Source organism: Mobula birostris, chromosome 2 (assembly GCF_030028105.1).
Source record: "Mobula birostris isolate sMobBir1 chromosome 2, sMobBir1.hap1, whole genome shotgun sequence".
Lineage (NCBI taxonomy): Eukaryota > Metazoa > Chordata > Chondrichthyes > Myliobatiformes > Myliobatidae > Mobula > Mobula birostris.
In genome coordinates, this window is record NC_092371.1 from 125,259,527 (window position 1) to 125,282,203 (window position 22,677).

Sequence of the window (22,677 nt, forward strand, 5' to 3'; positions counted from 1 at the left end):
CCATAACAGTGGATTCTAGTTAATTAAGAAACATTGGGACCAAGACGTTTTGGCCAAATTAATTGGCCACCCCAATTAGCTGAAGTTTCATGGAAATAATTAAATGGTAGAATAAAAGACAAACTACCATTTAACTGTGTAACAATTTATGTATTTGAATGAAATATAGAACAAATTAGTACACTACCAAAACCTCTTCAGTACTATAAAACCTTGTATTAGTTCCTAATAGTTATCGATGGAGGAATTCATCTCTGTGTTCTTTAGATTGACTGCAAATAAACAAACTCAATGCAGACACCAAATGCAGATAACGTACTGCCTTCAATGCTTTAGACAATTGCATCCTTCAAATCTTCATTTTCACTGTAACATTCAAGATGATTGTTGATACCTTTGTAGAAGTCATGAAAGTGTTTCATTTTCACTCCTGGCCATTACTAGCAAGCCTTGAAACCATGGTGAGCAAAAGCAGTTCTGAATTGTCTTACTGCTTATTTCTTGCCAACCATCAGTGACAAAAATCACTGCTTTTTGAACACAAACAAATACAACCGACGCTATTTAAAAGCTGATTGATCTAAGCATGGTGTAGTGTCCAATGGCCTCATCAGTGCGCGCGACTGATGCTAGCAGGAAACTGTTTGGCAACAGTCTCCTGCCCCCATTAAGTGGCATGTTGCCTCAAATAAACAAAGGGAATCCCGGCTATTTTCTCCACTTAGTTTCTGTTCTTTCAGTGGTCGCAAATACATGGCTGCTCGATTAACCGTTGGCGCAATTAACAATCCTACTGCATTTTGTTTATTGTGCACATCATCTGTAAATCTAGTTACCACACACACACATACCACATACATATTCCATACACTTTTATGGATCATGCATACACACATCACCATATCAGAGGCAGTAATCACGCTCACTCTCCAGTAGAACGCAGCGGAGAGTGACGCTTAGCTGGCTGACCCTGTTCCTGCTGCAGCTTGGAGACTCCGAGACTAATTGAGATCAACAAACTCAGCAAATGAGCCAGAGATCAGTACAGGGATCATCCTGCTCAGCATGGCCCAGTGCCACACCATATGGTGCCTTTTCACACTGAGTTTTTTTTCAGAATGTTGAATGCTGAAAACTGAGCCACCCGACAAGGAAAGACGAGCTGCTCCTGCCTGTGGGGTCCGGCCATGCACGGACGGCTGATTCCACTGCACTGAAAAGCAATTTGCTCTGCGAGAGGTGCTTTGGAAAGGCGTGATGCTATATAAAGGCAAGTACTTGGAAACAGTAAAATCAATGCCCTACGATGATGTGGACTGCAGCAGCCCAAGGGAAAAGGGAGCCTTTCAGTTCTGTCTACATCTTTATAGCCAACTGAGTGAAAACATATTGAGAATTAAGAATGTTTCCCTACATCATAACAGTGACTACAGTTCATAAGTAATTCATTGACTGTGAGGAGCTTTGGGACATTCTTGAAAGTCAAGAAAAATGCAATATAAATAACAGCTATTTCTTTCTTCATCCCACCTTGGTAAAAATTTCTCAAATCCTGTGCATACCTGTCCAGCTGTAGCATTGCCTGACTCAGCTAGCTGCCACTGAAGCACTGGATTGTGGGATTTTACCTCCAGGCTTGTCCATTTGAACACATTTTGTCCCAATCCCACACTTTTCCACCTCGCCTCTTGCCTGTCTGCTGCCTGTACCCTAACTCGAACCAGCTGGGAATGGTGGTCTAGATCACCCGGCTTTAAGTTGGCAATGTATAGCTGCATAAAGTCTGTGAGAAAGTAATCTCTCAAGACAGGTAGGCAGGAAGTTCTGTAAAGGAAACAATGATACAGTCAGTCTGTGCCTTTTACCATGACTCTCAAATGACTCTAATAAACCTCGGCTGCTAAATGATTAGTAAGGAGTGCTTTTGATTGAACTCATCTGCTGTCGCTCTGCAGCCATTAGCAATGCTTTCCCTCCATTGTCTAACAAAGACCCTAGTTTAAGAACCGTATCATAAATTGAGAAGTTAATTGAGATCACCCGAGATCACATCTGGAACTCAGCATCTCACCTCCTGAGCCACAGAGCATCTGAAATATTGCATCGTATTTAGGGGTGGCATGGCACCATATCCGGTAGAGTGGCTTCTTCCTAGCTCCAGTGTCCCAGGTTCAATCCCAACCTCTGGCACAGATTGTGTAGGGTTTACCTGTGAGTTGCTGCTGGGCACTCTGACTTCCTCCCACAGACTGTGCAAGTTGCATGGTTAATGGACCCTAATTACCAACATAAGACTATATTGAATTGTCCCCTAGTATGATAAGATAGACTCTTGACCTCACAATCTACCTCATTATAGCCTTGAACTGTATTGTCAGATTACACTACACTATATTTTATGTTCTGCTATTATTTTTCTTGTACTACCTTGATGCACTGAAGACCTGAATGGACAGAGTGTAAAACCATTTTCTCCACCATACCTCGGTACACATGACAATAATAAAACAATTTACCCATTTAGTCTGTTTTTTAGCGGGGGCATCTGGAAGAAATTGAAGATAGTGTTGTGTGAGTATAATGGGATTAGTGTAAGTCAGCGTTCGATGGTCTGTTTGGATTTAGTGGGCTGAAGACCCTGTGTGACTCCATGAATGGCAGCCTTCCAATACTTAGGGGTCAGCTTAGGCTTTCCTTTAATATTTAGGTACTTAACCTTCCAACTTGAGAGGAGGGATATTTGTCATCAATTGCCACATTTACGAGCAGCCACTAAAGCTTTCTTGTATCTTCTTAGGAACAACAAAACCCCTCACTGAGTGATTGATTCTCAGGATAAGTTACTCATCAGGCTAATCCCTTTGGCAGCTCCCTGGGCTTATTACCTTTGACTTTGTAGATCCCAGCAAGAAGTAGCGAGAGAGGATGGACAATCCATCCAAATTATCCTGAAGCGTAATAGGGAGCAAATATTTTGATTGCCTTTGCTGGTCTCACCTACTCAACTCCAAGTTCATTTAATTCAACATATTTTATTTTCCATGATTTGAACTTATACACAAACATACATATTAGGAGCAGGTGCAGACCATTCAGCCCCTGGAGTCTTCTGTTCCACTCAATAACATCTAGATTGTTCTTTCACACTGTACTCCTTTCTACCCTTTTGAATCCTTCACTTCATTGCTTATCAGAGATCAACCTACAACTGCCGTTGGATCACACAGCATGGCGACAACACCTTCAGCTCATCTATCCTGACCCATATGTCCATCTTAACTGGTCCCATTTGCCTGTGTTTGGCCCTTAATTTGTCTCCAAGTTGGAAAATATACAAAAGTCACTCAATATGGCAACCATACCTCCATATTATCACAGCAAATGAATCAAAAGCACATAAGACTGATAAGGAAGAATAATTACTGAAAGAGGGACAGAAAGCTAGTTCCGCCATTCATATGTAAGGTGGCCATAAATAGGAAGTTCATAACCTGGGGAAAGACTCTGCTTCACCACTCTGTAAAGAGAGTTTCCAACCATTCACCATCCATAGGGAGAAGATATTACCTCTCTTCTGTTTTAATTGGGCCATCTCTCTTTCTTACAGAGTGATATCTGGTTCTAGGTTCTCCCACGAGAGCAAACACCTTCTCCTCATTCACTACAAAGAGACTCCTCAGAATTTTACACGTTTCAATTAACTCTCCTCTCTTTCTTCTAAACTCCAGTAGGTACAAGCTTAGCCTATCCATCTTTCCCTCATTAGACAACCTGTCGATGCAGGTATCAATCTTGTAACCCTTCTTTGAACTGCTTCCAACACATTACCATTTTTCCTTAAATAAGAAGGCCAACACTGAAAATGGAGGTCACGCTGCCTTCCCCAGTGCCCTTCCTATTTCCCTTTCTCCCATGGTCTACTCTTCCCTCCAATCAGATTCCTTCCTCTCCAGCCCTTTACCTTTCCCACTCACCTACTCACCTGGCTTCACCTATCACCTTCTAGCTAGTTCTCCTTCCCCTTCCATCTTCCTTTTTATACTGGTGACTTCCCCCTTCCTTGAAGAAGGTCCTTGGCTCAAAATGTCAACTGTTTCAGAGATTCAAAGATTCAAGATTCAGAGCTCATTTATTAACAAAGAAGATATACATCTTACACCTTGAAGTTTGTCTGCTTATAAGCAGCTACGAAACAAGAAACTTGAATAACCCAATTTTAAAACAGACCCGAAACCACTGCACAGAGAAAGAGAGAAAAGCAATTGTGCAAACAATAGAAACAAGCCAACAGTATTTCCAACCAGACTGGGTCTCAGATCCACTCCTGGAGCAGCCTGAGTAGGCCCAAGGCAAGCCTCCATCCTAGTTTTCACACCAGTGGGGCAGAAACGCAAGCAGCCAGCTCAATTCATAGCTACAGCGCCACTATTTAACTACCTCTTCTTACAAAGAGCATGTGGGGAGCTTAGTTCTGTTCTCACAAAGTCAAAAATAACATAGATGACAAAATTCCAACAAAGAGTGGAGTTTCTGATCAATGGTAACTCCATCCAGGATACTGATGGTAGAATGCTTGGCAATCATATATCCTTTGATGTTTAAGGGTAAGGTATCAATCTGCTTCAATAATTCAAATTTTACCACTAAAACAAAAAATTCTATAATACAAAGTTAACATCTGTATTGGAGGCGATGAAACGTTGATAAATAACATAGCCTGCTCACTTATTTCTCTCAGGCAAGGAAGTCTTCTTTCCTTATCCTATATCAGGTCAGGCATTGAATATAAAAGTAAGGATGCCATCTTGCAATAGTACAAATCATTGCTGAGACCATACTTGGAATATTGTGTGCAGTTATGGCTGCCCAATTACAGGAAAGATGTCACCAAGCTGGGAAGGCTACAGAAAAGATTCATAAGTATGTTATCAGGACTGGAGGACATGAATTATAAAAAATGGGATTGGATAGGATGAGACCTCTCTTCCCTGGATTGTAGGAGGTTGAGAGGTGACTTTAGCAAGGCTGATAAAATTATGAAAGTGTAGATAAGGTGGAAGTTCGCAATGTTCTCCCCTGTATTGGAGAGTTGAAAACTAGAAAATATAGTCTTAAGGTGAGAGACGTAAGATTTAAAAGAGACCTGAGAGTAAAATGTTTCACCAGAGGATACTGGGTATAAGGATGTAGCAGAGACAGGTACTGCATACATAGGACATTTAAAATACATTTAGACAGGTACATGGATAGAAAATGTTTAGAAGGATATGGGCCAAATTCAGGCAGATGGGACTAGCTTGGGAAGACACCTTCACTGGCATGGATGAGTTGGACAGAAGGGTCTGTTTCTATGCAGTATAACTCTATACGTTACTCTAACTCTCTGAGACGGGTTTGCAAACAACTCAGTTCTAAAGCAATAGGTGATAAATTATTAATACAGTGAATGATTTTTTTTTAAAAAATGACATTCCTCCGCTTTTCACTTAAATAGTGGCCAGGAGCTCCTCTTTCATCATGTTAACCCTAGGCTCCTTCCCTGACTTTGTCAAATGCTTTCAACTCCAGCCATCCTGTGCATAGCACTTTTCCGTAGTGAGAGAACAGAGACAAGGGACTTGTTTGAAGGTAGTTTTTGAGACTTAATCTTGGAAGACAGACTGACAGCTAGAAACTGGACTTTATGCCAATCCAAGGCAGGCCAGCTGCAGATTTTATTTAACAAAACACATATTCGCCTGCCCCAGGGAGAGAGCCCCTACAGATCCCAGGCCAAGAAATTTAAATAAATATTAATGGCAATGCATTAAAATATATTGCCTGCTTATTTTATACCATTATATTGGAGACGTTGGTTGGTTCTGGTGTTTGCAATATTCTCATTAAGAAAACACCTTTCTCAATCCTGCCCTGCCGTGCCAAGATTTTGAAATGGTTACAGATGTTGTGGGAGGTTTGACATGTGGTAACGATCCTGTTTCGTGTCTTGGCGAATGGCTGGTCATGTTTTATCAGCTCCATTTTCTTTCTTAACAATTTTATGTCTTGTTTTGCTGAGCATTCGCATGGATGGTACGAGGTGAAGAATGTAGGGAAGGAGCTAAAAGCTTTGCTTTAATGTTAGGGCAGCTTAAGTGTGAGGGAGACACCGGGCAGCTTCAGATGCCATTTTCCTTTCTTCCAGAGATCAGAATGCAGCAGCAACTTGCTCCTCTCTGCAGGCCTGTGGGTGCTGGACTGTGGAAGGGGAGCCAAAGGTTTTACCAAAGACAAGGGTCTCAGGGATGGCTTTAAGAAGATGCAGAAGGAGCGGGGGATATGTGAGTGTGGTCTGAAGGCTAGTTGGTAGGAGGGGCTGGGGGAGGACCACAGAGACAGAAGTGGGGTAGATGATAGTTGGTTTATGATTATCACATGTACCAAGATACAGTGAAATGCTTTTGTTTGCATTCCATCCAAACAAAGCATTCCATACATATATGTACATCAAGGCAATAGAAAAGACAAAAAAAAACAGAATGCAGAATATAATTTTACAGAGAAAACTGAGCACAGGTCTACAAATAAGGTACAGGGCAATGATGAGGTAGACTGAAAGCTCAAGAGTTAATTTTTAATCATACAAGTGTCTTATTACAGTGGGATAGAAACCATCCCGTAAGCCTGGTAGTACATGCTTCCAAGCCTTTGCATCTTCTGCCTGATGGGAGAAGGGGAGAAAGAATAACTGGAGTGGGAGGGATCCTGGATTGTGTTGGCTGCTTTCCTGAGGCAGTAGGCTATTTAGGCAGACCAATTTTACAGGAGCAGCCCCTAGAAAGGATTGCCAGGACTGCTGAGAGGATCATCTCTTCCACCCGTGAGAGATATTTATCAGAAGGGCTGCATACACAGGGCCGTTAGCATTGTCAGTGATCCCTCCCATCTATCCAACAATTCTTTGACCCCCTATCATCAGGCAGGAGGTACCATAACATTAGGACAAGAACCGTTAGGATGGCAAACAGCTTCTTCCCTCAGGCTGTAACACTACTAAAATCCCTGCCACCACCCAGATCTCATCACGTATGAAGCACCAGCAGCGTTATACTGTTTACTTTTTAACCTGCATTGTATGAGCCACTTATTACATGTTAACCTATTTGTGGTAATATTACTTTATGTGTTATGTGTGTGAGTTATATCCACCGGGATGTGCAGCTTGGTCCAGGGGAACGTTCTCTCATTTGATGGGTTACATGTGTACGATTGAATGACAATGAAATTAAACTTGAACTTGAGTAAGAACAAGAAAATTAAGTGGAGCAGTAAGGATTTTGAGGTCCTGGGAGCAAGTATGATTTATCATTCAAGACACCAGCAAATTTAGGGTGGTGGAAGACCAGAATGGAAAGAATTGGATTTGTCAGAATAGGCAGATCTTTGAGCTATAGGGGAGCCAAAGACATGAGGATTAGGTGAGAAAGTTGAACTGAAGCCCAGATCAGAATGAATGGCAGGATAGCTCAAGGAACTCTATGGTTTGGTCCTACACGAGATAAGATATTCCTCATTCTGAAATTTCCCCTCTTCCTCTCAACCTTTCTGCATCCACTCCTTTTTAAGACCTCCCCTAAAACAAGACTTACTGATCAATAAAAATGGGGAGGAGCGGTTGGCAGCTAGGGCAGAGGCCGGAGGTGTTACAGAGGAATAAGTGGGAGGTCTTTGTTTTAAGCTATATTGTACCATGTTGGAAAGTACACAAATGATTACAAGACAACTTCACTTGACATGATGGTTTGCAGAGGAAAGGTGTGAGGCGGGGAGGGGGGTTGGATTGTGGGATCCATGCAGTAGAGTTAGCCTTTGTGACTAACAGGCCTTCCTAGAATATAACAGGAAGAAATCAATACTCTCCTCTGTCTAGTTCTGAATTCATCCATTAACTAACACCATAAACCAAAAAAAACACATCTACCTAGTCAAATGAATAATGGCTGCTGTGTTTACCTACCCAACTACAATTGCTCATCATTCAATGTTGACCACTTCTTGAGATGTTTGCCATTCACAACACAATCCTAGAACTTTCAGACGTTATTGAGCTTTGGATGAAAGACTTGTGTCAGACTTTGCCATTCTGTCCAGTTGCTTCACAACTCTAGCGACCTGGGATTAATTGCAAACTTCAACACTGTCTGTGTGGAGTTTACACGTTCTTGCTGTGACCACATGGGTTTCCTCTGAGTTACTGCAAAACTTGGCCGTTTTAATTTACCACAGCAAATTGCCCCCCACCTCAGTGTGCAAAGGAATAGTCAAATCTCAGGGGAGATGTTCAGAAGGTGGGGAGAATTAAGTAGGATTAGTGTAGATGGGTGCACGATGGTCAGTGTAGACTCAACAGGCTGCAAATCCTGTTTCTGTGCAGCATGATCTACAACTCTAACCTATCCACTAACCTTGGAGAGTACAGCTGTGCGCATTATCACAGCATAGCTCCTGCATTACCACTTCTCAGAAAACCTTTTACCTACAAGGTAGCAATGTGATCAGGAGAGCCTTTGGGAGCTTATTCCATGCAGCTAATTAGTGGGCTGGTCCTATGCAACTCCGGTGTAATTTTTTGACGGTTTGGTTAACACCAGCACAGTGGTAAGAGCTGGCACAGAAGCATGATCTGGACAGCCCTCTGCTCAGAGCACGGTACAGATTATAGGGTGGAAATCTGGAAGCAGACCTTCCAATCCAGCCCGGCAGAGAGTGGCCACCAACTTCAGTGAGGCTGATGCACAGGCTAAAGAGCAGCAAGCAAAATGCTTGAGGAACTCAATGGGTCACGCAGCATCTGTGGAGGGAAAAGGACAGCTGATACTTTGGGCTGAGATCTGTCATCTAGGTTTACTTCTGCTTCTATCCACAGATGTTTCCTGACCCACTCAGTTCCTCCAGCATCTCATCTGTTGCTCCAGATCCCTGAATATGCAGTCTCTTGTATCATCACAGGATAAGGAGTTGGCTACTTCGGACCGTGGTGTGAATCTTTGGAATTTTTGACCACAGAGGTTTGTGGATTCCTTAAGTCCTGCACTTCAATTTTTTTTTCTCCTCTAGAAATTTCAGATTTTATTTATCTCCTCAGATTCACCTATTTGACAAAAAGAATCTTCCGTTCTTCAATAAAAACCTAGACTAGTGTTGACATTGTTCCCATTCATCCCTTGTGACCTCTACCTTATCACAGGCCTTCTGCTCTTTGTATCCTAAAACTTGCATCACTTCTAACTTAAAATGCCATTAACCTGAACTATAACTCTCATTTTCTCTCCATTGATGCTGTCTCATCTGCTGGGTAATTGTGTGTTTAATTCTGCTTCTTGTTCTCTTGCTCTACAAAGTATTTTCGATTGTTATTATTTTAAGCTTTTCATCACTACAATTTCCAGCAAATTTATGCAGCACAGTCTTCCAGAAATGAACCATATTGCTTTCATCAACTGCAAACCAGCAGGCGAGAACTTCTAAAGGCAAGCACTTGTCTGGATGAACAGATGCCTTATTATTGCTAGAGGTACATCTAGCCAGAGGAATCAGGGAAGATTCTTTTCAAAAGCTCTGTCTTGCTTGAGTGATCTTACAGAACTTATTGAAAGAAATAACAGAATCCATTACATAGATTCAAAGAGTAAGGAAAGAAACCATTTGGCTTTTGGTGCCTAGTAGTTCTTTGAAAGAGCCATTCAGTTGGCCTTCTTGCTGTACCCCTAGTTCTTCTTCTTAAAGCACTTAACCAATTCTGTTTGAAAGGTAGAGTTTAAGTGGCTTCAAACTTTTCTCAGGCAGAGTTTTCCGGATCATAACATTATGTTGAAAAATGTCCATCTAATTTAGGGTCATAGAGCACAGAAACTCTCCCCCTGCCACTTCCATGAAAATTATCACTTGCCCATCAACATTAATCCCATTTAAGCACTTATTGAGCACATTGATACAATCATGAAGAAGGCACACCAGCTTCATTAGGAGCTTGAGATTCAGTATGTCACAAAGATTTTCAAATTACTATAGTTATACAGTAGAGAGAATTCTGACAGATTGCATCACAACCTGGTATGGAATCTCAACACTCAGGATCATAAGAGGCAGCAGAGAGTTGTAGGCTCAGCAGCTCCATCACAGGCACAACCCTCCCCTCCAACGAGGGCATCTTCCTGAGGCACCACATGTATCACTAAGACCCTCAACATCCAAGACATACCTTCTTCTCATTACTACCATCTGGGAGGAGGTACAGGAGCATGAAGACACACACTCAATGATTCAGAAACAGCTTCTTCCCCTCTGCCTTAAAATTTCTGAATGATACATAAACCCATGAAAACTAACTTGTCATTCCCTTTTTTTGCACTATTCAGTTAATCTTGGACAACTCTGCTGTGGGGAAACTGTTATTACTACCTACCCTGTTTGCCCCTCATAATTTTGTGCACCTCAATTATGTCCCCCTTTAGCCACTTCTGCTGCAAGCTTATCCAGATTCTCCGACACTGTTTCTTCTAAGCTGCTTGGGTGTGCGGCCGCACAATAAACTGAAATGCTCCTGAGCATATAGCCTTTGTTGCCATGCAGCTAGAATTTTCTTTTATATAATTTAATATAATTTTGAAATTATGCTAATTTTGAAAACTACATTAATATAATTATGAAATACCCTGTAATAATTATGTGTTAATGAAATAATTCTTGTTTTCTAAATAATAAATGTATCACATCCTTTACTTTGAAATATATTCAATATAGTGTTTCAAATTAAAACTGTTACAATTGTAACAATACACCTAGAATCGAAATTGGTAGCTCATTGACAATAAACCACCAGCCTACTAAATGCCAACGCCCTCTAGTCAAAACATTTTACTTTTACCATTGCACCAGTCAGTTCTTTTGACTGCTTGCATCATTTACTTATGTTGTGAGTTGTGATTTGTGTTTGCTTGATGTGCATATTGCAAAACATAGCATATAAAGTACCGCACATGTAAAAATTTCCTGCTCAATGCAATGGTTGGGCTGTACAGCTATGAAAAAGATTAGAGGGAATGTTGCTCTCCTTGTAAGTAAAGTGTCTTATCCCATACAACACTTCTTGAATCTCTTCTGCACCTCTCCAGTGCAATAATTTCCTTCCTACGCAATAAACAAAACATTGGAAGAACTCAGCAAGTCAGGCAGCAATGATGGAGGGAAATGGACAGCGGACATATTGGGTCAAAACCATTCACCTCCACTTCCTCCCTATTATGTGTATTTTGTTGCTGTTCCAAAGCAGAGTGAAGATGATTTAGTAATTCCCTTGTCAATGAAGTCTGTTCAATCCCTCGCCCATTATGAAAGCAATTATGACATCTATTATAAGGAACATCCCTCCAGTCACTTCAAAATTACGTTGCTTTTTTTCAGAAGATGCCGTACACCTGTCATAAATTCTGTTTCCCCTGCTTATTTAAACAGACAATGCCAATTAGTGAGGGGTCCTGATGAAGGATCTCGGCCTGAAGCATCAACTGTTTACTCTTTTCCATAGATGCTGCCTGTCCTGCTGAGTCACTCCAACATTTTGTATGTGTTGCTCGGATTTCCAACATTGGCAGAATTCCACATCTTTGATGCCAATTAAGTGACTGCCTACAATGAGCCCCAATATGCCGACCATCATATTTTCAACAGAGAAGCTAAAATCCCCTCGCATCCTCATTAATTATTTTTTGTTAATTAAATTCAATTAAATTTGATTATCACCCCTCAACCTCAGGATAAATAGGTTTTTCCTTAATTACTTAATCCAAAAATCTTGAATAAGTATTTCAAATCAAATTTCTGCCTTTTTATACAGCCAACGGGAACCTGATTGCCTTCAGAGTCCACCATTTTGGACTGAGACAGATTGGCAAGCCAAGATGATAAAAGCACTGACAAGAGAAAATCTGCAGATGCTGAAAACCCAAGCAACCCACACAAATGGTGGAGGAACTCAGCAGGCCAGGCAGTATCAATGGAAAAAAGCACAGTCGATGTTTTCGGCCGAGACCCTTCATCAGAACTTGAGGAAAATAGATGAGGCGTCAGAGTTGGATGGTGGGGGAGGAGGGAGAGGAACACAAGGTAAGAGGTGAAGAAGAGGGGGAGGAAAGAAGCAAAGGGCTGGGAAGTTGATTGGTGAAAGAGACACAGGGATGGAGAAGTGGGAGGCCGACAGGAGAGAACTCAAGGCCATGGAAGAAAGAAAAGGGGTAAATACCACCAGAGGGAGGCGAAGGAGATAAGGTGAGAGAGGGAAAAGAGGATAGGGGATGGTGAAATTGGGGGGGCATTACCGCAAGTTCAAGAAATCGATGTTCATGCCAACAGGTTGGAGGCTACCCAGATGTAATATAAGGCGTTGTCCTCCAACTTGAGTATCACCTCTTCAGCAAGGTAGAGGAGGCAATGGATTGACATATTGGAATCTGAATGGGAAGTGGAATGGGAGATTCCACTTCTTCTGGCGGATGGAGTGTAGGTGCTCCGCGAAACAGGCTCCCAATCTACGTCAGATCTCACCAATATACAGAAGACCGCACTGGGAGCACCGAACACAGTATATGAACCAAACAGACTCACAGGTGAAGTGTTACCTCACCTGGAAGGACTGTCTAGGACCCTGAATGGTAGTGAGGGAGGAGATGTAGGGGCAGGTGTAGCACTTGTTCCGATTGCAAGGATAAGTGCCAGGAGATAAAAGCACTGTCCTTTTTCCTTAAAGTATATTAAAGAATCATTGAGTTGTTGTACCCATTATTTATATGTAGAAACAGGACCTTCTCCCTAATCCTCCATGCTTCCTGTGTTGCCCAGTGAAATTGTCCTATCTGCCTGCATTTGACCCATAGCCCTTTATACAATTCATATCCATATCCTTATCTAGATAGTCTTTAAATATTGCTCATATGCCCACCTCAACTATTTCTGACAGCTGTTGCAAATACGCACCTCGCTTTGCATGAAGAAGCTGCCCCTAATGTCCCTTTTAAATCTTCCACCTAACCCTATGCTATTTGTTTTTAGCACCTTTCCCCGTGGGAAAAAGACTCTGTGCTTTCACTTTGTCTATGCCCTCATATACCTCTATAAGGTAACCCTTCAATTTCCTGTGTTCCAGGGTAGCAGGATTCAAACTCAGGATGCCTGGACCACTGAGGGGTCACTGAACTAATAGTTCGTCCTGATTAAGATGCAGAATGGGGTGTAAAAAGTTGTGATATAAAGATCATCATTTTACAAACTCCGGAAGATATGCTCCATCCATAACATTCCTGGACAACCTCACCTCTCCAACCATCATTCCCAGCCACCACCAGGACCACATTCCCACTTCCTACCTTCTTCTTGCTGCAGTAAATCTGCCATTTCTTCTCCGTTGGCAAAGCAAACATAGCATCTCGATTCTTGTCAGTGAGATCCAATTCGTCCTGGAAACAAGAGCAGACAAAGGAATCAACCATCTTGGTGGACAGAGAGTTGTTTTCTCTGAGGTATCACAACATGATTTGACTCAAAAAAATTTACCTGGGGTCTCGGTACTTTACAGCAACTCCCTCACTTTCCCAAGACACTTTGGAAATGGTAAATGATCAAAGTGGTTGCCATCAGACAATAGAACATTTTCAAAAAGACCGACCCTTGGCTTTGCAAAGCAGGCTCCAACCGGCTCACATGCATTATTTTGTAGCTTTTGAATCATTTTTTTCTGAGATTTTGCTTGTGAAATTAAGGAATGGCCACCCTCGAGAGAGAAGGTTGGTCTTTATGTCAAAAAAAAACAAAATTGATGTGCACTTAAGTGGTGTTACTTGTACATGCAGTTGCAGTTATAACAGGTTCATCACACCTACAGTAGTGAAAGGTTTCGGTTTCGCTTTGGGGCTGTAACTGTCCCATTGCTGTTGGTGACCAAACGTTTCATGGGTTTATTATTTAACAGAGAAACACGAGAGACATTGATGCAGTGTACTGATCTGATAGGAAAATAAATGTAGAGAGAGTCAACCTGTCTGTATTGTATATCTTGCAAAAAAATTTTCAGAATGAAGTATAACTTTTAAATGAGAAAAAGAGATGCATGCTATGTCTGATGTGTGCACCCACTAACTAGAGAGTGACCAGTGGTTTGAGTGGACTAACAGGTGGGTATGGTACAACAGGCTAGAGTTCTTAAAAAAATTCCAAGGAAAATATTCATGGGGATGTTGCCTGAACCAGAGAGCTTGAGTTCGAAGAGATTGGATAGAATGGGACTTTTCCCTTGGTGTGTAGGAGGTTGGGGGTGACCTTATTAAATCATGAGGGAAGTAGATAAGGTGGATGGGCACAGTTTGTTTTTCCCCACGGTAGGGGAGTCTAAAATGAGAGTGACTATGTTAAGGTGAGTTTGGAAAGGTTTAAAGGGGACCCGAGGGACAATTTTTCAGACAGAAAGTGGTGGGTATGTGGAACGATTTGCTCGAGGACATGTTAGAGGCTGGTACAATTACTATATTTTAAAGACAATTGGATAGGTATGTGGATAGGAAAACTTTGAAGGGATATGAGCCAGGTGGATGAGACTAGCTCAGATGGGCAATTTGATTGGAATGGGAGGGTGGGGCCAAAATGCCTGTTTCTGTGCTGTGAAGCTATACAATCTAAACACTAGGACCCCAGTAATTCACTCCTGATCTCCTAATCGACCTTGTTGTGGCTCTTGCATATTTTCATTCATCGTTTACCTAGCTCATTCCAAAAATGCAGCTTCCTCCAGGTGAAAAGCTTGCCCCTCTGGTTTCTAATAAATATCTCCCCTTTCACCTGAAAATTATACCCTCTAGTTTTTGATTCCCAAACTCTAGGGAAAAAAAGACTGCATTCACCCTATGTATATCTCATCATTTTATATACCTCTATAAGATCACTCCCATTCTCCTATGCTCCAGTGGAAACAGTCCTAACCCTGTTTAACCTTTCTCTCCCTAACTCACTCCCTTAAGTCTCAGAAACATCCCCATAAATTTCCTCTGCAGTCTTTCCAGATTAATGGTGCCGTTTCTATAGCAAAGTGACAAAACAGAACACAATATTCCAAATATGGTTTCACTAACATTTTGTACACCTGCAACATAACATTCCAATATCTATATCCAATGAGCTGACTGATGAAGGCCTTCAACATCTGGTTTATCTGCAAATGTGCTGAGAATATTTTTACTTAGTTTTACTTTTTAGGTGAAAAGTCTGACTAAACTACAACAATATCATTACAGCCTCAACAACACCCTCTCCACCAATCATTGGTGGTCCTTCTCCCCCACCCCACCTGCCCCATGGCCACCATGAAGGAGATCTTAGCTTAGGAACCACTTAGTCAAACCAAAGCATAACAAGCTATGAAATGAGTCAATATGACCACGTATCATTTTATTTTCTTGCCCCATATTTTAATGATCATACATTCAAAATAAAACAAAATATATATATTTTAAATGCCCTCACAGACAAATGATCTCCCAGATTACCTGCTGCAATATCCAAACGATTAATCATTAATTTCTGGTGACTCCAGGGAATGTTTGAAAGCTTGTAAGGATTACACTTGCCTGGTTTGCTTGCAGCCATCTCCGGCAGGTTAATGGGAAAGCAGAGGGAGTTGTGTAGGATTAGTGTAAATAGGATTAGTTTGATGATCGGCATGGACTCGGTGGGCAGAAGAGCCTGTTTCTGACTCCATAATGATGACACCCCCTTTGAAAGCAAGTTCCACATTTCCACCAATTTGGGGGAAAAAGATTTCTGAATTACATACTGCAGTTTTTTAGTGGCTGTCTTATATTGTTTGGTTATATTTTACCCTCAGGTAGAAATGTTGTCTTTGCACCCAATCAATAAAAGCTATTCATTGTTTTATATACCTCAAACAAATCACTCCTTAACCTTCTTTTCTGTAGAAAAAGCGGACTCATCCTGTCCATCCTTCCTTGAATATGCGCACTCAACATTTCAGGTGTTGGAAATCTCCTTATTATAACAAGGCAAACCATGCACAATTTCCTAAGTTTGCTTTAACCAATGCTTGACGTAGATTTAACATGGTTTGTTTTCAATTTTATCTGTCCAGAAATAACAATTCACTTGTTATTTTACCTCTGCGTAAGATGTGGCTTAAATTCCAGTATCTGGAAGGATCTCAGTCCTAAATGTTGACTGTATTTTTTTCTTTACAATGCGAGATTACTAGGAGGGAGGAGAAGATGGCGGAGTCACGCAGCATGCGTGGCCGTTCCGAATGAATATCGTATGTGTAACTAGGGGGCCATGCATGATCCAGATTTGATGGAGACAGCCATGAGAAGCACAGAGGAACACCTGGAGTAACTTCTGAAATGCCTGCTTCGCTGCTGCTGCTACTGTGCGATCGAGAATCTCCAGAGACGAAGGCCCCAAATTCTCGGCTTTGCCTATTGCCTGTTGCCTGGGTCAGGGTCGAAGCGCTCGGCAGAGATGGTGCTCGGTGCTCAGTGCTAGAGAGCTGGCCGGAGGCTCGGAGTTTTTGGACGGACTCGGAGTCGGACTGTGGTCAGATGCTTCCAGGATGCTGCATCGGCAAGTTTGCGGCGCTGGAGGTTTACCGTCTGCGTGAGATGATGGGACTTTCAAGAGACTTCAGATTTTTTACCGTGCCCATGGTCTGTTCTTATCAAATTACGGTATTGTTTTGCACTGTTGTAACTATATGTTATAATTAAATGGTTTTTGTCAGTCTTTCAGTCAGTTTGTCATGTGTTTTTGTGATATCATTCTGGAAAAACATTGTATCATTTCTTAATGCATGCATTACTAAATAACAATAAAAGAGGACTGTGTGTCCTCATAATCTAATCTAATATTTCCATGCCTGTGGCACAGAGTGGGATAATTCTCCAACATGAACCAGGAGCAATCCGCTGGCTTTACCTCAGACTCTGCTCGTGAATGAATTCCATCAGCCACATTCTCCGGGGGAGGCTAAAAATTCACTTTGTGGTGTGGGGGTCAAATCACTGGGAGATGGTAAACACCAAAGCAATACCAGCATTACAATTTGCACCTATACAGACCTGAACATTAAAAAACTACTTCAGACATTGGAAATCTAAAATAAAAACAGAAGCTTGATCACAAGGGGCGTAGATGGGGTCAATTCACACAATTTTTTTCACAGTTGGAGAAACAAGAACTGGAAACCAAAGGATTAAGGTGAGAGGGAGAGATTTAGTAGAAACCGAAAGAGCAAATTTTTCACTAAGAGGGTGGTCAGTATATGGAATGAACTACCAGAGAAAGTGGTTGAGGCATGTACATTAACAACATTTCAAAGGTATTCCGATAGGTACATGGATCGGGAAGGAGTAGAGGGAAAAGGGCTAAATGTAGAACTAGTTTAGATAGGAAACTTCACACATTCAGCAGATCAGGCAGCATCTCTGGAGAGAGAACAAGTCAGACTGAAGATCTTTCATCAAAACTCGCATACTTTTATGATGAAGGGTTTTGACATGAAACATTAACTCTACTTCTCCTACGACAGAAGTGGCCTGACCTGCTGAGGTTTTCCAACAGTTTCTGTTTTTATTACAAATAGACTGATTTCTTGAGTGCTGATTTCACCTGCTATATATCCTTATGAGTGGTGCACAGGGCAGAGGAGGAAAGTACCATGCTTTTGGGTGGTCTGAATAGTGAAGTGCTTAAATTCAATGAATTATAGAACCATAGAACACTACAGCACAGAAAACAGGCCATTCAGCCCTTCTAGTCTGTGCCGAAACTTTATTCCGCTAGTCCCATTGACCTGCACCCAGTCCATAACCCTCCAGACCTCTCCTATCCATGTATCTATCTAATTTATTCTTAAAACTTAAGAGTGAGCCCGCATTTACCACGTCATATGGCAGCTCGTTTCCCCCTAAACCTTTCCCCTTTCACCCTAAAGCCATGTCCTCTTGTATTTATCTTTCCCCCCTCATTCTTCTACGCTCCAAAGAATAAAGTCCTAACCTGTTCAATCTTTCCCTGTAACTCAACTCCTGAAGACCCGGCAACGTCCTAGTAAATCTCTGCACTCTTTCAATCTTACTGATATCCTTCCTATAGTTAGGTGACTAGAACTGCACACAATACTCCAAATTTGGCCTCTCCAATGTCTTATGCAACCTCACCATAACATCCCAACTCCTATACTCAATACTTGGATTTATGAATGCCAGGATGCCAAAAGCCTTCTTTACAACCCCGTCTACCTGTGACGCCACTTTGAGGGAATTATGCATCTGAACTCCCAGATCCCTTTGTTCCTCCTCACTCAATCCATTTAACAGGAAGTACCTATGGAAAAGGCTTAAAGCCAAGCACTGAGAAAACCTTTTGTTGAAATTCATAGCTTCCTTCAAGCTATAATTGAAACATTTCCTTAAAAATATAAATATATATCTACAGTATGTCCTTTGGATTGGGTGTGAAGTTGTTATTTTTCTTGTAGCTTTCCAATACTTGCTTTCATTTTCATATAATCATCTATATGCATGTAATTGTTCAGTGAATCTTCCAATAGTGATATAGTTTCTTCTGTATTTTTAGACACTACTTAGTTTTCAGTAGCAGGTGACACACCACTTCACTTCAGCTATTTTATAGGTTAATAATTAACACTGGAATTTGCTGTTATCTCAAATCTTGTACAAGAGGACCACAGCTAATTTTAGTTTGGTCTTTTTTTTCTCAATGCTTAATGAAATGGCCTTAAGCAACAAGTTTTATGCCCCATTTTTGACTTCTGAAGAACCTTTGGATCACAAAAGCATTTGGATCCAACAGTTCTCTGTGTAAGAAATTAAGCTTTTTACAACACAGCCTGCCCTTGTAACCCCTTCCCTAGCAAACCTTATTATTTTGACATAAAATATCAAACAATATTACTGAATAGTTCCAATAATGTGAAACTCAACATAAGCTATATGAAAAGAAATCCAACTTAAAAATTCCAAATGGTAATCTGATTCATTCACTGAGGTATTAAGTCATTCAGATCCATAATGTGAGTAATGGCACATGACTATCAGGGAATTTTAATGCTTCCTAACCAACACAAAAATCAATTACATAAGATGGAGTCAGTCAATACAAAAACAGGCCCTTTGGCCCACTGAGTCCATGCTGACCATCTAGTTCTGTCTGTGTGGAGATTTTGCCTTCAGTGACCACGTGGGTATCATTGCACATTCCAGAGTTGAATGGACTGGTGGGTTAATTAGCAGCTGTAAATTGCCCCTGGTGAACGTGAGCGGTAGGAGAATCAGTGAAGAGTTGCTGGGTGCCCCTGCCACTGATCTCGGCGGCTCCAACACCTCAGGGCATTTTCAAAACCCGGACTCCAGCAACGACCATGGACACCTTCACAGCGATTGCGCAACTACCAACTGCGACGCCAGCCTTGAACTCCAGGCCGGGTCTTTATGTGCTGCTGTTGTGACTCCCGTCTCCCCTTCTCCCACCGATACCCTGCAATCCCGTCTCCTTCAGATCCCACCGTCAGCTCCTGGGTACTCAGAGGCTCCATCTTCCTCTCACCCCAACCCTCCCCTCTCCATTGACACCCCTAGCCTCCCCCCTCCCACCTCTGATCCCAGCTCTCAAGATTCCAGCCTTGAACTCCAGGCCAGGTCTTTAGGTGCTGCTGTTGTGACTCTCGTCTCCCCTTCCCCCACCACCACTCCGCAGCCCCGTCTTCCTCAGATCCCACCGTCAACTCCTGGGCCCTCGGAGGCTCCATCTTCCTCTCACCCCAACCCTCCCCTCTCCACTGACACCCCCAGCCTCCCCCCTCCCGCCTCTGATCCCAGCTCTCATCCGTGCCGGGTCTTTACCATCCCCTCCGACCTTCAACTGTCAGAGGCACAACACTCTGTTCTCAGTAAGGGCCTCACGTTTGTCCCCCTTCGCCCACACCTCAGCGAGTTCCGTGTTCGCCATGATGCGGAACTTTTCTTCCGCCATCTCCGTCTCCGAGCATACTTCTTCGGCAAGGACTCTTCCACCCCCACCGATGACCCCTTCTCCCGTCTTCAACCCTCCTCTTCTTCATGGACACCCCGCTCTGGTCTTCTACCTGCTCTGGATCTCTTTATCGCTAATTGCCGACGGGACATCAACCATCTCGACTTCACCGCACCTTGTCCCCATTCCAACCTCACTCCTTCCGAACGCTCTGCTCTCCACTCCCTCCGCACTAATCCTAACCTTATTATTAAACCCGCCGATAAGGGGGGGTGCTGTTGTAGTTTGGCGTACTGACCTCTACCTTGCCGAGGCACAGCGACAACTCGCGGATACCTCCTCTTATTTACCCCTCAATCGTGACCCCACTAAGGAGCACCAGGCCATTGTCTCCCACACCATCACTGACTTTATCCGCTCAGGGGATCTCCCATCCACTGCTACCAACCTTATAGTTCCCACACCCCGCACTTCCCGTTTCTACCTCCTACCCAAGATCCACAAACCTGCCTGTCCTGGCCGACCTATTGTCTCAGCTTGCTCCTGCCCCACCGAACTCATCTCTGCATACCTCGACACTGTTTTATCACCCCTTGTTCAATCCCTTCCGACCTATGTTCGTGACACTTCTCACGCTCTTAAACTTTTCGATGATTTTAAGTTCCTTGGCCCCCACCGCTTTATTTTCACCATGGATGTCCAGTCCTTATATACTTCCATCCCCCATCAGGAAGGTCTCAAAGCTCTACGCTTCTTTTTGGATTTCAGACCTAATCAGTTCCCCTCTACCACCACTCTGCTCCGTCTAGCGGAATTAGTCCTTACCCTTAATAATTTCTCCTTTGGCTCCTCCCACTTCCTCCAAACTAAAGGTGTAGCTATGGGCACCCGTATGGGTCCTAGCTATGCCTGCCTTTTTGTTGGCTTTGTGGAACAATCTATGTTTCATACCTATTCTGGTATCTGCCCCCCACTTTTCCTTCGCTACATCGATGACTGCATTGGCGCTGCTTCCTGCACGCATGCAGAACTCGTTGGCTTTATTAACTTTGCCTCCAACTTTCACCCTGCCCTCAAGTTTACCTGGTCCATTTCCGACACCTCCCTCCCCTTTCTAGATCTTTCTGTCTCTGTCTCTGGAGACAACTTATCCACTGATGTCTACTATAAGCCTACTGACTCTCACAGCTATCTGGACTATTCCTCTTCTCACCCTGTCTCTTGCAAAAACGCCATCCCCTTCTCGCAATTCCTCCGTCTCCGCCGCATCTGCTCTCAGGATGAGGCTTTTCATTCTAGGACGAGGGAGATGTCTTCCTTTTTTAAAGAAAGGGGCTTCCCTTCCTCCACTATCAACTCTGCTCTTAAACGCATCTCCCCCATTTCACGTACATCTGCTCTCACTCCATCCTCTTGCCACCCCACTAGGAATAGGGTTCCCCTGGTCCTCACCTACCACCCCACCAGCCTCCGGGTCCAACATATTATTCTCCGTAACTTCCGCCACCTCCGACGGGATCCCACCACTAAGCACATCTTTCCCTCCCCCCCCCCTGCATTCCGCAAGGATCGCTCCCTACGCAACTCCCTTGTCCATTCGTCCCCCCCCCCATCCCTCCCCACTGATCTCCCTCTTGGCACTTATCCGTGTAAGCGGAACAAGTGCTACACATGCCCTTACACTTCCTCCCTTACCACCATTCAGGGCCCCAAACAGTCCTTCCAGGTGAGGCAACACTTCACCTGTGAGTCGACTGGGGTGATATACTGCGTCCGGTGCTCCCGATGTGGCCTTTTATATATTGGCGAGACCCGACGCAGACTGGAAGACCGCTTTGCTGAACATCTACGCTCTGTCCGCCAGAGAAAGCAGGATCTCCCAGTGGCCACACATTTTAATTCCACATCCCATTCCCATTCTGACATGTCCATCCACGGCCTCCTCTACTGTAAAGATGAAGCCACACTCAGGTTGGAGGAACAACACCTTATATTCCGTCTGGGTAGCCTCCAACCTGATGGCATGAACATCGACTTCTCTAACTTCCGATAAGGCCCCACCTCCCCCTCGTATCCCATCTGTTACTCATTTTTATGCACACATTCTTTCTCTCACTCTCCTTTTTCTCCCTCTGTCCCTCTGAATATACCTCTTGCCCATCCTCTGGGTCCCCCCCCTTGTCTTTCTTCCTGGACCTCCTGTCCCATGATCCTCTCGTATCCCCTTTTGCCAATCACCTGTCCAGCTCTTGGCTCCATCCCTCCCCCTCCTGTCTTCTCCTATCATTTTGGATCTCCCCCTCCCCCTCCAACTTTCAAATCCCTTACTCACTCTTCCTTCAGTTAGTCCTGACGAAGGGTCTCGGCCTGAAACGTCGACTGCACCTTTTCCTACAGATGCTGCCTGGCCTGCTGCATTCACCAGCAACTTTGATGTGTGTTGGTTGAGGGAGATTAGGTTATGGAGAAATATGTAAGGGAATTAGACCAGTGGTTTGAGAGCTGGCATAATATATCAGAAGGCTACGGGGTTTTTGCTTCATGGCAGGACCCTGAGCTGATTCCTCCCAGTGTGGTGCTGACAAAATTCTGCAT

At 43.1% G+C, this 22,677-nt stretch overlaps 1 protein-coding gene across 4 annotated transcripts in view; it reads right to left on the reverse strand.

Moving 5' to 3' along the window:
- Positions 1-22,677, reverse strand: part of daam2 (dishevelled associated activator of morphogenesis 2) — a 698,379-nt gene that overhangs the window by 490,877 nt on the left and 184,825 nt on the right. For all 4 annotated transcript variants that reach the window (XM_072247466.1, XM_072247475.1, XM_072247485.1 and 1 more), the window contains exon 3: positions 13,401-13,490. In XM_072247466.1, the coding sequence (XP_072103567.1) occupies positions 13,401-13,490 (90 nt within the window). The remainder of the gene's footprint in view (positions 1-13,400; positions 13,491-22,677) is intronic.